The sequence below is a fragment of the Papio anubis genome, unplaced genomic scaffold (genome assembly GCF_008728515.1).
Source record: "Papio anubis isolate 15944 unplaced genomic scaffold, Panubis1.0 scaffold291, whole genome shotgun sequence".
Taxonomy (NCBI): domain Eukaryota; kingdom Metazoa; phylum Chordata; class Mammalia; order Primates; family Cercopithecidae; genus Papio; species Papio anubis.
Window position 1 is genome coordinate 27,091 of NW_022163007.1, and position 16,772 is coordinate 43,862.

General features: G+C 36.2%; 1 protein-coding gene across 6 annotated transcripts in view; it reads left to right on the forward strand.

The window, feature by feature from the left end:
• The window catches only part of LOC116272977 (testis-expressed protein 9), a 67,359-nt gene that overhangs the window by 19,243 nt on the left and 31,344 nt on the right, over positions 1 to 16,772 (forward strand). For all 6 annotated transcript variants that reach the window (XM_031661895.1, XM_031661897.1, XM_031661898.1 and 3 more), the window contains 5 exons: positions 3,690 to 3,738; positions 4,531 to 4,613; positions 6,485 to 6,660; positions 9,384 to 9,466; positions 9,881 to 10,054. In XM_031661895.1, coding sequence (XP_031517755.1) covers positions 3,690 to 3,738; positions 4,531 to 4,613; positions 6,485 to 6,660; positions 9,384 to 9,466; positions 9,881 to 10,054 — 565 coding nt within the window. The remainder of the gene's footprint in view (positions 1 to 3,689; positions 3,739 to 4,530; positions 4,614 to 6,484; positions 6,661 to 9,383; positions 9,467 to 9,880; positions 10,055 to 16,772) is intronic.

The window sequence follows — 16,772 nt, forward strand, 5'->3', positions numbered from 1 at the left end:
TCTTTTGCACATGGATAGCCATTTGTCTCAGCATTATTTGTTGAGAAGACTATTCTTTCCCCATTGAATGTTCTTAGCACTCTTGTCAAAAATCAGTTGGCTGTAGACATATGGTTTTATTTTTGGACTTTCATATCTGTTCCATTGATCTATATAGCTGTCATTATGCCAGTAGCACACTCTTGATTACCCTTGTTGTAACTGTCAAGTTGTGGAGTAAACTGGTTTTAGACCTCAAGAATTACAAGGTAAAATCGAGAAAATCTATAAGGAACAAAAGCCTATCAAAATTCAACCTTGAGGCAAATATCAGACTAAACATGTGGACTTTATGACTACTGATAAAATTTTCCAATGGATTAAGGCTTCTCAGGGCAAGAATCAGATTAAATGGCACATAGTGAAACTTTTCATTTGGGTAAAATGACCCACGGCAAAGACCTAACTAAAGTTATAGTCTCTCCTTAGAAGCTTGACACTGTTTAACCCATTTTTAGATTGAGAAAGAGAGGTCAGGTGAAGAAATAAATAAAGAATTAGTCTTGGAAAGAATTGTAGGTGATGTAATGGCATGTAGAACTGACTGAAATTAAATAGGGAAGAAACCCACTAGTTTGGGGGAAAGTTTTATCAGCAAAGAAACTCTAAGAATGGACTAAAATTATTTGTGGCTTTTAAAATATTAAAACAGCTATGGGTACCCCACCTCCCAGTATTCTAAGATCAAGAAGCAGGCTGTAAGAGGTGCACAGCCCTACAGGGTTTAGAGACAAAAGAGAAGTTTATTCCTACATGGCAGTATATTTGGCTCATGTGAAATATTGGGATATTATTCATGTATTCAAAAATAATTATTGCATACAATCCAGTATTTCCTTTCCTAGATATTTACCCAAGAGAAATATAAACATATATCCATGAAAAAACCTGCATGTGAATTTTTAGATCAGTTTTATTCATAATTACCAAAACCTGGAAATAATTCAAATATTTATCAAATGGTGGCTGGATGAACAAATTATGGTATATCCATGCAGTGGAATACTACTTGGCAATAAAAAGCCATGAACTACTAGTAGAATAACAACATATTTGCTAAGTGAAAGAAGCCAGGCTAAAAAACATATATAATCTATGTTTCCACTTATTTGATGCTCTGGAAAAGGCAGAGCTTTAGGGACAGAAATCAAGATGGTTGTCTGGGGCTTGAGTAGGGGTTAGGGGACTACCAAGGAACACAAGGGAACTTTTTGAGATGATGGAAATATTCTCTGTCTTGTGGTTGTGGTGGTTATGTGACAATATATGTTTGCTAAAACATATTTAACTGTATATGTAAAAAGAGTATATTGTATGATATATCAATTATATCTCAAACCTGAAAAAAATAATTTTTGAACACTGTTAGTGCCAGGTCTAGCTACTGGTATTACAGTGGTGAGTAAACAGACCTGATCTTGTTTCCAAGAAGTTAATATGTGTTGCTTTTGAGTATTTTTTAAGTACCTCAATTACACATTTTTATATTTTGATATACATATGTATGCATACATATAACATGAAACCACTTTATTAGCTGTAATACTCTGATATTCTGTAAAAAAAGATATTGAAGTTATCAAAATTCCAAAATTTGGATTATACATAGATTTAACATGGTGTTTATCCAGTAAACTGAAGAACTGAAATGATACTAACAACAGATGATGTTGTGATGATAACGCTCTGTTTATCTATCAGTTTTTTTTAATGCTACTGTTTGAACAGATGGCTTTTACCATGTAAAACATGGCATTTGGTGATCAGTTGGGAATTGCTGAATATGGGAAATAATTCTGTAAAGAAACCATTCATTTCAGGTTGGAACAATGATATTCCACCTAAATAAGGAAGAATATATTTAAATAGGTCTTCAACACCCAGGATGACTCTGTCAAAAACTGTGATGGGAAACCAGAGTTTAATCTCCTAATAACGTAGTATACATATCCTCCAGTCTGCTTGAAGCATGGTTTACCATACAGTCATTTCCATCATATTACAAACATTTCATGGAGTTAAACAAAAGTAAGAATACCATATTGTAGCTTATTTTTCATGGAAATACACTAGCAAAGTAATATCATTGCAAAATCTGATGGAGACAGATAACCCTTTAATGTCTTTTGACTGATATGTATGCATGTGTGTTGGGGAATGGAATGAGAGGTACAGAAAATGTACTAAAGAAATGACAAACATTAATTTAAAATGAGGAAGATTAAAGAGGACACTTAAAATTTGTATAATATTTGGAAACCTTTTCATGTCATTTGTGAGAGTGATTCTTTAGTTTCTGTAATTTTTAACATATTTTGAAAGCCTTTTTTTTCTTCCCAGAGGTATTTCTAATAGTTAAGAGGTTTATTTATCTAAGTGTATCTTTGTATTTAATACTGAAAAAACTTATGCATGGCTAGCTCAGTTGGAGGCATCTGATGGAAAATAATTTTAGTTGTATGTCCTCTCCAATGGTTAGGACTTCTCAGGGGATATGACAGAGTTTTTTCATAGCAATAATGGATGCTAACATGGTATGTTTTCAGAGATGTAAATACAATGCCCAAGACAATGTGTTAGGCAAATTTTTTCTGTAAAGGGGCAGATAGCAAATATTTTTAGATTTGTGGGCTAGTCTGTGTTGTACCTACTTAACTTTAAGGTTGTAGTGTGAAAACAGCCATAGATCAGACATAAGTGAATGAGTGGGTGGATTCAGCCTGTGGACCATAGTTTGCAGACTTCCATAAACACTCCTTGTTTTTTTGTTGTTGTCGTTTGAGACGGAGTTTCGCTCTGGAGTGCAGTGGCGCAATCTCGGCTCACTGAAAGCTCCACCTCCTGGGTTCATGCCATTCTCCTTCTTCAGCCTCCCAAGTAGCTGGGACTACAGGTGCCCGCCACCACGCCTGGCTGATTTTTTGTGTTTTTAGTAGAGACGGGGTTTCACTGTGTTAGCCAGGATGGTCTCGATCTCCTGACCTTGTGATCCACCCGCCTTGGCCTCCCAAAGTGCTGGGATTACAGGTGTGAGCCACTGCGCCCGGCCAACACTCCTTGTTTTAAACTACAAATATATTTTGAAAACCTTGTGTATAAAAATAAATTGCATTTTAGATGTGTTTATTCATGCACTCAACAAATACTTAAGCCAGTAGTACCTGGCATATAAGCTTTTAAATTGACTAGGCATAGAATATTGAACAAGGCAGACATGATTTCTGCCCTCATAGAGTTCACAGTATAATGAGGAAAACAGGCACTGACCAAGTGTTTTAAGTGGATTAAAAGAATGATAACATTGAGTGGGCTCATAATAAAAAGCCCTGTGGTGAATCGTTTGTAAAATGGGTAATTGCTGTGGATAGCCCACAATTACTCTTGATGATTTCCATTCATTAAAATTTTTGCTAGTTCCCTACTAGAATATTGGCATTATAGTGTATCTTCTTAAAGGTGAATTATTTAACCAAAGCATTTTTCTTGTTTATGGTACTCATTCAGAAAAAATTAACATGTGGATAACTACAATTATAGCAAAGATTATTTGATAGTTGAATAGTTTCCCTTTCAAATACAATTGTTGAATATCATTGTCTCAGCTCAATGTCATCTATTATTAATGTATAATGTTTATTTTTGGTCTGTAGAGGTGTATTACCATCTGAAGGGATAGTTCATCTTCATTCAGAAACTAAGGTATGAAATTAAACTTTCTCTGAATACAATTATATTCTGTAGAACTTAGGTTTTTTTAGACTTTTCTTAGACAAAGCAGAGAAGGGGTATGACTCAACAGAAACAATATAAACCTTGATAGTCAGAGGGATGCATTTATGAAATGTCACTCATATAATAAATGGAATCCTTTGTTGTCTCATAATTTCACTGAATAATTTGGAGGTACAGTGGAAAAAATTCTAGGTGAAATGACTTTGTAAACTGAGGCTTATTTTTTTTTTCTGAAGCTTACATCTAGTAGAGCGAAGACCTGAAAAAGAATGATACTCATATGCAAAGAAGGTGATTTGAAAAGTTTGTTCGTTCATTTAAATATTTATAGTGTAGAGATCACTCTTCTAGGTGTAGAACATACTGGGATCTATGTTTCCCATCCATGGAGACCTAAGCCAAGGGAACTGTATACCTGAAGGCCACGGAAGGCCTGCCTGGGGAATAATTGGTTCCTGAGGAGAACTAAATTCTGTGAGTCAGAATGTCCAGATTTATTCACGACAGTCCACTGGCTAGCTGAATACCATTGAATCTTTAGGACTCATTTTCCTTATCCTTGAATTTCTTGGTTTTGGTATTATCTAGGTCTTTTCCAGCTATACAGTTGTGATATTCTTGAAAAGACATTTTTGGTAATTCCATCAAAATAGCAGTTTTTCTGTGTAGCAAAATAGCAATTCTATGTGTTACAGAATTGCTTTCTTTGGCAAATGATTAGACTCTAATTAATCAATACTTTCAATTCTTTTAATGTAGCCAAAGACCAAAAACATTGATCCTGTAAACAAGGTTCAAAACAAATTACACTCTGCAAATAAGGGAAGGAAAACAAATTCAAGGTATAGTATAGTTTTCAAAGTATTTCTTTTTTTTTAGTTGTATAATTCACAATACCATCATTCTTAATTTTTAAGCTCTGTTTGTTTTTCCAGATCTTTTTATACCCTAAACATTAAGTTACCCTGCATATATCTTATCCATATTCAGTAATTTAGAACATTTTCTACTCAGAAATGTTTTGCAGCAGTTAACAAATACTTTATATTGTTCTCAAGAAAAATTCTAAATCTAAAATTTTTATAAATGTTATTTCTAGTGATTTATTCTCTTAGAACTGTGACTGCAACTGAGGTTTGTTTTGTTTTGTTTTGTTTTTTGATCGCTGCCTAGTTCTCTCAAATAGGCTCAATAGTCTAGTTTTTGAGTATTTGACAAAGTGCATACATTATTTTGTCTATTGAGCTACAGAATTATTTCCCATGCTCTAAATAGGACTATAATATAATTATAATTTACATTTTATTGTTTTTGGTGAGAAAGAATTCAAGACAGTTCTTAGTTTTATAGGCATAAAAAGGGACCCAAGATGCTCCCTAGGATAGGATGCTTTCTAGAAAAGGTGGAGGATTGAGTTGCACCAACCATCTTCAGTCAGTTATTACATTTAGATGTCTATTACTTACCCAAACTGATCACTGCATTGTAATTTTGGAAAAATCTTTGTTCATTTTTGTGTCTTTTAATTGTTTAAATAACTTTTTTGTTTTTGTTTTTTTTAAATAAAAGGGATGGAAAAAATAGAGTAAAGTGATAAGGAACAGAAAATAACTATACAATAGATTGAAGAAAAGAACTTACAGGCCACATACATGCATACATAACTGGAAAGGGTTACCTTTTCAGACTTCACATTTTTTTTTTTTAAAGTTGATTTTTCAAATAGAATTCTGAAGACCAAGACCTACTATTTGATAGCACAATAGGGTGACCATAGCCAATTATAACTTAATTGTATTTTTAAAATAACTTAAAGAGTGTATTTAGATTGTTTGTAATTCAAACAATAAATGCTTGAGGGGATGGATACCCCCTTCTTCATAATGTGCTCATTTCACATTGCATTCCTGTATCAAAACATCTCATAAATATGTACACCTACTGTGTACCCACAAAAAATTAAAATGAAAAGAAAAGAATTCTGAAGCATTTGCTTATGTTTTAAAAGTGAATTTGCCTTTCAGAACCATAAATTTGTTGATGTGTCAATGAATTAGGCCTGGCCCATTCCTCAGTGCCTTTAGAAATGAGTTTTATTTTGTCGGTCTTCTCCATTTCATTAAAAAAAAATCAAATCCAACTTTTTGGTTAATATTGATCATGGTAAGAATGTGTTTCTTTGGGTGGAAAAAAATGTTGTTTGAGCTATTAGCTCTTCACTCTGTAATTTTTTCTCAAGAGGTATTTTTCTTTGCTGTTTGCAGAATTATGGCCAGGGTGATGTCAGTTTGTACAGTTTTTCTCCAGAGGCATGTAAATTTCAAAGCCACAGGCTGGATTTGACCTAGGAGGCCAAGTGCAGTACTCTTAGTTTTGGTATTCCCTTATATGGAGGCAAAGTCTAGACCATCTGGCCTCATAAAGCCTTCTCTAGCTCTGTGGTCATGTGATTCATAAAGACCAAAAATCTGCTAAGTCTCTTGTAATATAGTCCTTGAAAGTATCATATGTAGATTTCATCATAAATTTCAAATGTGTAATAGTAGTCTCTTGTAATATAAACCTTAATATCAATTACAGATTTCATCATAAATTTAAATTTATAATAATTTTGATCTGCTTATTTGGGTAAAAGGCATATATCCTTTCTACCTTTCTATTTTGTTCACATATACGTATATACAGACATATGTATTTAATTTTTATTTTTTAGTGTTAAATTGAAATACTCTGATGTCCAAACTGCCGACGATGTTGCCATTCCAGAGGATTTCTCAGACTTTTCCCTTGCAAAAACAATTAGCAAAATTGAAGGGCAACTGGAGGAAGAAGGCTTACCTGAATATACAGATGATATTTTTTCTGGTGTTAGTAATGACATTGGAACAGGTAGATTTTCTTTTGTTTCTTATTTTTATCTTTATAGCACAGTTACTTAGAAGAGGAAGTCTTGGGGAACTATTTCTTACATTAAACAAAAAATGTATTGTGATGTCTTGGTTTGTTTCAGTATAATCTAGTAGGATGTGGTGGAGGGAGGAATGAATGGGATTATAGATGAAATAAAACTGGCCATGAGTCAGTCATTGTTAAAGATAGGCAGTGGGTAAATGGGGTTCATTGAACTTGCCTACTTTTATGTTTCATATTTTCCATTATAAAAAGTAAAAGTAAAAAAGACTGTATTTACTGGTTTGATTGAATACATTTCAACTTAAGTTAAAATACCCATCGCTTATTGTTACAATATTTAAAAAGTTTTTCTGAATTTTTTCATTTACTGTTACTATATTTTATTTATTGCATGTTAAATCAACACATGCAAAAGGACAAATGAATTGACATTGCATCAGGTAAAATAAATGAATTTTCTAATGTATATAATTTTTCTTATTAACTCATTCTTTGCGTATCACTAGAATAATACTAAATTTCAATCAACTAAAAACATTACTAAATTTATGAGGAGCCTCCTATGCTATTGAAGCAAAAAAGTAAGACAATTGAGTATATATGAACTAGTTACTGCCGAACTATAATACAATTAATTGTGACTACAGGCAAGCCACTTAGCCCCTCTGTAATAGCAGTTTATTCATTTGAAAATTTAGCAGTTTGTATTAGATGATCATAAAGTTTATGTATTAGTCTGTTCCTGCACTGCTATAAAGAAATACCTAAGACTGTGTAATTTATAAAGAAAAGGTTTAATTGGCTCATGGTACTGCAGGCTGTACAGGAAGCATAGCAGTTTCTGCTTCTGGGGAGGCCACAGGAAACTTCCAATCATGGTGGAAGGCAAACAGGGAGTGAGACACCTCACACGGTGGGATCACGAATAAGAGATAGAGGGGGGAGGTGCTACATGTTTTTAAACAACCAGATTTCATGAGAAGTCACTATTATGAGGACAGTACCAAAAGGGATGATACTAAACCATTTATGAGAAATCACCCCCATGATCCATTCACCTCCTACTAGGCCCCACCTCCAACACGGGATTACAATTCAACATGAGATTTGGGTGGGGACACAGATCCAAACCATATCAGTTTATCTTTAAAATTATTTGATTCTGTGAGAAATCATAATTTATATATGTAATAATTATTGTGTTATATACTAGTCATAAGTAGGGAGCAATTTTCTTCTGCACTTACTATATTTACTGACCGAATCAAGCTTTCTAGGGCTAGTTATGGTAAGGAAATGTAAGTGGAGCAGTAAGTTGCCTTTAGGTCTCTCTAAGATGCTTTTGAGGATGTGATACCCAGGTGTTGATTGTTCCTCGGTAGAGGAACATGGTCCCAGGTCCCATGGCCCTGTTAGAACTGCCTCCCTGTGTTCCCTTTTTAGTATCACTGGTCTAGGTGTCTTCTTCTTTGGGAGAATTTTCTCTTATTTCAGGTGATTGCTTGGAATGGTTTGGTTATGTGTGGGAGAAAAGATCAAGAAGTAGTTTGGGAGCACAGATTACTTTGTAAGATTAAAGCTAGGGTCGAGTGGGGAGCAGAGTTTAGTACTGTGGGCCTCCAGACATGGGAGCACTCTGCTCCTTGGGTTAGAGTTGAGGTAGAGTTACTAAGGTTAGAGTTAGGGAGAAAAAGAAATGGGAAAAGTCATGCTTTCCTATTTTTTCTTCCTTCTTTCCCTCAGAGGCCAACTACTGTCAACTTCACACTTTTTAATTTGTCATTTCCCTCTATTCCCTGCTCACCTGGAGTTACATGGTAGGAGAGTTGAGGCCAAAGAGACCTAGGTAGAGTTAGAGCCAACCCATAATTCATCAGCTCGATGATAACACTGAGGGCACTTAAAAAAGCCAGAAGTGTGTATGGAGATGTTTTATGCTGTGCACATCACATGTGTATGGCTTAGTGGATTTGTCCTAATGACTTCTCAGAGCAGTTCCAAGTGTTTCCTCAAGATAAATTTCATGATTGTTTTATAATATTCCTACTATGCCATTTTGAACAAATGACTGAATGACTTATGAGTGAGTTCTTAATTCAGTTTTCACTTTATTTACTTTATGGGCCTACAAACTTCAAAGATTTACTGCTGATATTATTGAATAATGAACTTTTGCTGGCAGTAAAATACCAAAGATAGATCTTGAAGGTTTGTGGGAGAAAGCTTAGACACTAAGGTATTAGTGTATTTCTTTGCTTCAAAGACACATATACTACATTTTAACTGCTCAGAAATTGGCATCTGCATTACAGTCAGTGGCATTTTGTAATCACAATGACTAGATAGAAGCTGAGTTTTGCTAGAGAAGATTTATGTTTGTTTCTACCAAACACTCAGGGACATTATTGACCTGAGAACACTTTAAATTCTCTGATGTAGTTTGGACCACCCTGGTGAGTGTGAATTTAGTCTGCAAACTTATGTGAATACTACCTGTGATTTCTTTCTGTTGACTGGATTTATTTGTCATTGACCTTTTCATTAGGACTGTTTAGTACCTATAGTGCCCCCTAAGAGATATCTCCTATTTGACTCCCCATCTTGAGTATTTTCTTCTTTATAAAGTAATGGCCTGTCTTACAATTGATGTCATCTTAGATTCAACAAAAGACAGTAAATATAATTATTTAAATTCACAGAAGCACAGATCAGATTTCTAAAGGCCAAACTCCGTGTTATGCAGGAGGAATTGGATAATGTTGTATGTGAATGCAATAAAAAGGTAAGCTTTAAAAACCTCTTAAAAGGCTGCAATATTCAAAGACATTTTAGGAGCAATTTCCATTACATTTTGAATAACTTTATTTAGATATAAATCATAGTTAAATTTTGAAATCAAAAATTGTATCTAAGTACTGAACTTTATTCTGATATGTTGAATTTTCACAGAGCTGAAATATCTTACATTTTTGTTATAATTAGTATTCTCTATATTAGTCTTACAAGTGTAGTGTAAGCTATTAAATGCAAATAAAACATTTGACTTCCATTTTTTGAAGGTAAAAATAGACTGTAATTTGTTTTTCATGAAATGTGTATAAATGTCAAAGAACATATGAAACTTCTTTTTTTCTGCTTTGTTCTGATAACAAATCTTACATATTTTTTCACATAATCTATAATTTCATAACTATAGGAGGATGAAATTCAGAATTTAAAGTCTCAAGTAAAAAAATTTGAAGAAGATTTTATGAGACAGCAGCGAACAATTAATATGCAGCAGTCTCAAGTAGAAAAATATAAGACTCTTTTCGAAGAAGCAAACAAAAAGTGTGATGGATTACAGCAGCAGTTGTCTTCAGTAGAACGGGTAATTATTTTAGTATTTTTCCTAACTTAATGCCAAAAATACAATAAAATTATTAAGGTTACACATTTGTATAGATGCCATTTTGACATTTGAGTTATTTTATTAGTATTTACTGAAAACTCTTTCCCCTGCCATAGAATATTTTTTAACAACTGTATTGAGATGTAATGTAATTCACCCTTTTAAAGTATACAATTCAGTGGCTTTTGGTGTATTCATAGAATTGTGCAACTATCACCACAACCATTTTCATAATCCCTAAAGAACACTTCATACCCTTTAGCCACCCCACCCTGACCCTGCTCCCCTCAATCCCTTATGGCCCTAGGCAACCACTAATCTATTTTATGTCTCAATAAATTTGTCTGTTCTGGAAATTTCATATACATGGAATCATATAATATGTGGTCTTTGTGACTGACTTTTACTTAAGATGTTTTCAAGGTTCATCCATGTTGCAGCACCTATCAGTACTTTATTTCTTTTTATTGGCAAGTAATATTCTGTTGTATATAACACATGTAATTTACCTGTTTATCAGTTGGTAGCTTTGGGTTATTTGGGTTGTTTCTACTGTCTGGCAATTTTAAATACTTTGAATATGCGTGTATAAGTTTTTGTGTGCACATATGTTTTCATTTCTCTTGGTTATATAGCCAGGAATGGAATTGCTGGGTCATATGGAAATCTTGTGTTGACCTTTTGAGGAATTGCTGTTTTCCAAACTGCCTGTACCATTTTACATTCCTACCAGTAGTGCATGAAGGTCCTAATTTCTACACATCCTCACCAACATCTACTAGATTATCTTTTTGATTATAGCCATACTGCAAGGGTAAAAGAGTTACCTCATTGTGGTTTTGATTTGCATTTCCCTAATAACTAATGATGCTGAACATCTTTTCATGTGCTTAATGGCATTTGTCTATTTTCTTTGGAGAAATGTCCTTAAGATCTTTGCCCATTTTTTAAATTGGATTTTTAAAAATTAATAATAAGAACTTTTAAGTTATATGTTTAGATACAAGTCCCTTATCAGATGTATGATTTGCAAATAGTTTTCCCATACAGTGGGTTGTCTTTCACTTTATGGTACTCTTTGAGGCACAAAAGTTTTAAATTTTGATGAAGTCCAGTTTATCTAACATTTATTTGATTGCCTATGCTTTTGGTGTCATATTTAAGGGGAGAATGTATTTTAAGTAAACTATCCTAGCTTAAAACATTTTATATTAGTGTACCATTGTGAAAATAAAAATATACTGTTTGCGATTGCTTTGTAAAATGTGATAAGAATTATGTAATATAGCACATCGTGAGATTTAGTAAGAAAATGTGCCCCCTTTATTAATACCCTTATATTTTTCTTTTGTATGGTCATATTTAAAAACCCTGCTTTTTAAACATTTTGGTCTTGTATAATTAGCATTATCTTGTAATAAGTTTTAATATCAAATTCACTTAGATATAATTTGTAGGCAGTAAATTCACACTTTTTAGTGTACAATTCTATGAGTTTTGACAAATGTATGCAGTAATGTAAGTATCACTATAATTGAGACATAGAACAGTTCCATCAGACCCCCCAAATTCCCTGTGAATTTAGTCAAGGCCTTCCCTAATCCCAGCCCCAGGCAACCACTGATGTGTTTGCTTTTTAAATTTTGGCCTTTTCCCAAATGTCACATAAATAGAATCACATAGGATATAGCCTTTTGAATCTGATTGTTTTTTTTTTCAGTTAGCATAAAAGATTTGATATGGTTTGACTGTGTCCCCACCCAAATTTCATCTTGAATTCCCACGTGTTGTGGGAGGAAGCCAGTGGGAGGTAATTGAATCGTGGGGGCAACTCTTGCCTGTGCTGTTCTTGTGATGACGAAAAAGTCTCAGGAGATCTGATGGTTTTAAAAGGGGGAGTTTCCCAGCACAAATTCTCTTCTCTTGTCTGCTGCCATGTGAGACATGCCTTTCACCTTCCAACATGATTGTGAGGCCTCCTCAGCCATGTGGAACTGTGAGTCCAATAAACCTCTTTCTTTTGTAGATTGCCCAGTCTTAGGTATGTCTTTATCAGCAGCATGAAAATGAACTAATACAGTATATTGGTACCAGTAGAGTTGGGCGCTGATGCAAATGTTGAAGTGACCTTGCAACTGGGTAAGAGGCAGAGGTTGGAAAAGTTTGGAGGGCTCAGAAGAATACAGAAAAATGTGGGAAAGTTTGGAACTCCCTAGGGACTTGTTGAGTGGCTTTGACCAATGTACTGATAATGATATGGACAATGAAATCTAGGCTGTGGTGGTCTCAGATGGAGATGAGGAACTTGTTGGGAACTAAAGCAAAGGCGACTCTTGTTACGTTTTAGTAGAGAGACTGGTAGCATTTTGCCCCTTTCCTAGAGATCTGTGGGACTTTGAAATTGAGAGATGATTTAGGGTGTCTGGTGGAAGAAATTTCTAAGCAGCAAAGCACTCAAGAGGTGACTTGGTGTTGTTAAAGGCATTCAGTTTTAAAAGGGAAACAGCACAAAAGTTTGGAAAATTGCAGCCTGACAATGCAGTGGAAAAGAAAATCCCATTTTCTGAGGAGAAATTCAAGCCAGCTGCAGAAATTTGCATAAGTCATGAGGAGATGAATGTTAATCCCCAAGACAATGGGGAAAATGTCCCCCAAGGCATGTCAGAGATCTTCACAGCAGCCCCTCCCATCACAGGCCCGGAGGCCTAGGAGGCATGATTGGTTTTGAAATGTGAGGACATGAGATTTGGGAGGGTCCTGGGGTAGAATATGGTTTGGCTGTGTCCCCACCCAAATTTAATCTTGAATTCCCACGTGTTGCAGGAAGGACCCGGTGGGAGGTAATTGAATCATGGGGGCAGGTCTTTCCTGTGCTGTTCTCATGATAGTGAATAAGTCTCAGGAGATCTGATGGTTTTAAAAATGGGAGTTTCCCTGCACAAGCTCTCTCGTCTGCCACCATGTGAGACGTGCCTTTACCTTCTGCCATCATTGTGAGGTCTCCCCAGACACGTGAAACTGTGAGTGCAATAAATCTCTTTCTTTTGTAAATTGTACAGTCTTGGGTATGTCTTTATCAGCAGCATGAAAATGGACTAATACAACATGCAGTATTTATCCCTATTATAGTCCATTTCTTTTTATTGCTGAGTAGTGTAAACACTGAATGAATATACTTCAGTTTCTTTCCCCAGTCATCCAGTAATAAAACTTAATTATAGTATTTAATAGTCTAAACTTGTGTTTCCAATATGGTAGCCACTTACATTTGTGGCTAAATTGTGATGTGCTGTAACTGTAAAGTAAAAATCAGATTTTGAAAAATTCATGTAAAACAGAATGAAGAATGTAAAATATATCAAAATCTCTTAATATTTTTTGTATTGGTTATATGTTGAAATAATATTTGAATATATGAGGTTAAGTGAAATACATTACTAAAATTAATTTTACCAGTTTCTGTTTCACCTGTTAAAGTGGCTACTAGAAATTTTGTAATTACATAAGTATGCTGTATTCTATTTCTATTGGTCTAAGAAATATATATAATGGGTGTAAAGGGAAAAAGCTGTAGTGTCTGGGGGAACATCCATGTTTTAATTTGTCATGACTTTACCATTTACCATTATGCACCCAAGTTCTGGTCACATCACTGTTCTAGTCTCACATAATCTTGAAACACTGGTTATATTTTTGATTCTTTTCATGTTCTTGGCCATCATCTCCAATCCTGTGCAATATTTCTTCCAAATGTTTTTCATTCATCGCTTCTTTTCAATTCCCATTTTGTGTCCATTTTCCATTTCTTATCCATTGTATCCTGTACTTTGTCAGTAGGTTAATGTTCCCAGAGGGTGACATTGATTATACTTTTCCCTTTGTAGAGGGATAATTTTTTTCCCTTTGTATGGGGATGATTTTTTGAGTGCCATATGCCAGATAAAATGCATTTTATAGAAAGGGAAACTGAGTGGCCAGGCATGGTGGCTCATGCCTGTTATCCCAGCACTTTGGGAGGCCAAGGCAGGCAGATCAGGAGGTCAGGAGATTGAGACCATCCTGGCTAACACGGTGAAACCCTGTGTCTACTAAAAATACAAAAAAATGCCATTCCAAGATGGCCAAATAGGAATAGCTCTGGTTTGCAGCTCCCAGCATGATTGATGCAGAAGACAGGTGATTTCTGCATTTCCAACTGAGGTACCTGGTTCATCTCGTTGGGACTGGTTGGACAGTGGGTGCAGCCCATGGAGGGCGAGCCAAAGCAGAGCGGGTGTTGCTTCACCCAGGAAGTGGAAGGGGTTGGGGGATTTCCCTTCCCTAGCCAAGGGAAGTTGTGACTGACTGTACCTGGAAAAACAGGACACTGCTGCCCAAATACTGCACTTTTCCCAAGGTCTTAGCAACCGGCAGACAAGGAGATTCTCTCCTGTGCCTGGCTTGGCGGGTCACATGCCCACGGAGCCTTGCTCACTGCTAGTATAGCAGTCTGAGATCGAACTGCGAGGCGGCAGCCTGGCTGGTGGTGGGGCGTCCGCCATTGCTGAGGCTTGAGTAGGTAAACAAAGTGGCCAGGAAGCTTGAACTGGGCAGAGACAACCGCAGCTCAGCAAGGCATACTGTCCCTATAGACTGCACCTCTGTGGGCAGGGCATAGCTGAACAAAAGGCAGGAGACAACTTCTGCAGACTTAGATGTCCCTGTCTGACAGCTCTGAAGAGAGCAGTGGTTGTCCCAGCACGGCATTTGAGCTTTGAGAATGGACAGACTGCCTCCTCAAGTGGGTCCCTGACCCCAAAGTAGCCTGTGAGACACCTCCCAGTAGGGGCCGACGGACACCTCATGTAGGCGGGTGCCCTTCTGGGATGAAGCTTCCGGAGGAAGCATCAGCCAGCAATAACTGCTGTTCTGCAATATTTGCTGTTCTGTAGCCTCCACTGGTGATACCCAGGCAAACAGGGTCTGGAGTGGATCTCCAGCAAACTCCAACAGACCTGTAGCTGAGGGACCTGTTAGAAGGAAAACTAACAAACAGAAAAGAATAGGATCAACATCAACAAAAAGGACATCTACACCAAAACCCCATCTGTAGGTCACCAACATCAAACACCAAAGGTAGATAAAATCACAAAGATGGGGAGAAACCAGAGCAGAAAAGCTGAAAATTCTAAAAACCAGAGTGCCTCTTCTCCGAAGAATTGTAGCTCCTTGCCAGCAACAGAACAAAGCTGCATGGAGAATGACTTTGATGAGTTAACAGAAGTAGGCTTCAGAAGGTTGGTAATAACAAACTCCGAGCTAAAGGAGCATTTTCAAACCCATCGCAGGGAAAATAAAAACCTTGAAAAAAGGTTAGACAAATGGCTAACTAGAATAAAAAATGTAGAGAAGACCTTAAATGACCTGATGGAGCTGAAAACCATGGCACGAGAACTTTGTGATGCATGCGGAAGCTTCAATAGCCGATTAAATCAATTGAAAGAAAGGGTATCAGGGATTGAAGATCAAATTAATGAAATAAAGTGAGAAGAGAAGTTTAGAGACAAAAGAGTAAAAAGAAATGAACAAAGCCTTCAGGAAATACGGGACTATGTGGAAAGACCAAATCTGCGGTTGATTGGTATACCTGAAAGTGATGGGGAGAATGGAACCAAGTCGGGAAACACTTTTCAGGATATTTCCCAGGAGAACTTCCCCAACCTAGCAAGACAGGACAACATTCAAATTCAGGAAATACACAGAGCACCACAAAGATATTCCTCAAGAAGTGCAACACCAAGATACATACCTGTCAGGTTCACCAAGTTTGAAATGAAGGAAAAAATGTTAAGGGCAGCTAGAGAGAAAGGTCGGGTTACCCACAAAGGGAAGCCCATCAGACTAACAGTGGATCTCACGGCAAAAACCCTACAAACCAGAAGAGAGTGGGGACCAATATTCAACATTCTTAAAAGAATATTCAACCCAGAATTTCATGCCCAGCCAAACTAAGCTTCGTAAGTGAAGGAGAAATAAAATCATTTACAGACAAGCAAATGCTGAGAGATTTTGTCACCACCAGGCCTGCCTTACAAGAACTCCTGAAGGAAGCACTAAACATGGAAAGAAACAACCAATACCAACCACTGCAAAACACGCCAAATGGTAAAGATCATCGATGCAATGAAGAAACTGCATCAATTAATATAACCAGCTAACCTCATGACAGGATCAAATTCACACATAACAATATTAACCTTAGATGTAAATGGGTGAATGCCCCAATTAAAAGACACAGACTGGCAAATTGGATAAAGAGTCAAGATCCTTCAGTGTGGTTTATTCAGGAGACCCAACTCATGTGCAGAGACACACACAGGCTCAAAATAAAGGGATGGAGGAAGACCTACCAAGCAAACTGAAAGCCAAAAACAGCAGGGGTTGCAATCCTAGTCTCTGATATACAGATTTTAAACCAACAAAGATCAAAAGAGACAAAGAAGGCCATTACATAATGGTAAAGGGATCAATTCAACAAGAAGACCTAACTATCCTAAATATATATGCACCCAATACAGAAGCAACCAGATTCATAAAGCAAGTCCTTAGAGACCTACAAAGAGACTTAGACTGCCACACAATAATAATGGGAGACTTTTACACCCCACTGTCAATATTAGAAAGATCAACAAGACAGGTTAACAAGGATATCCAGGAC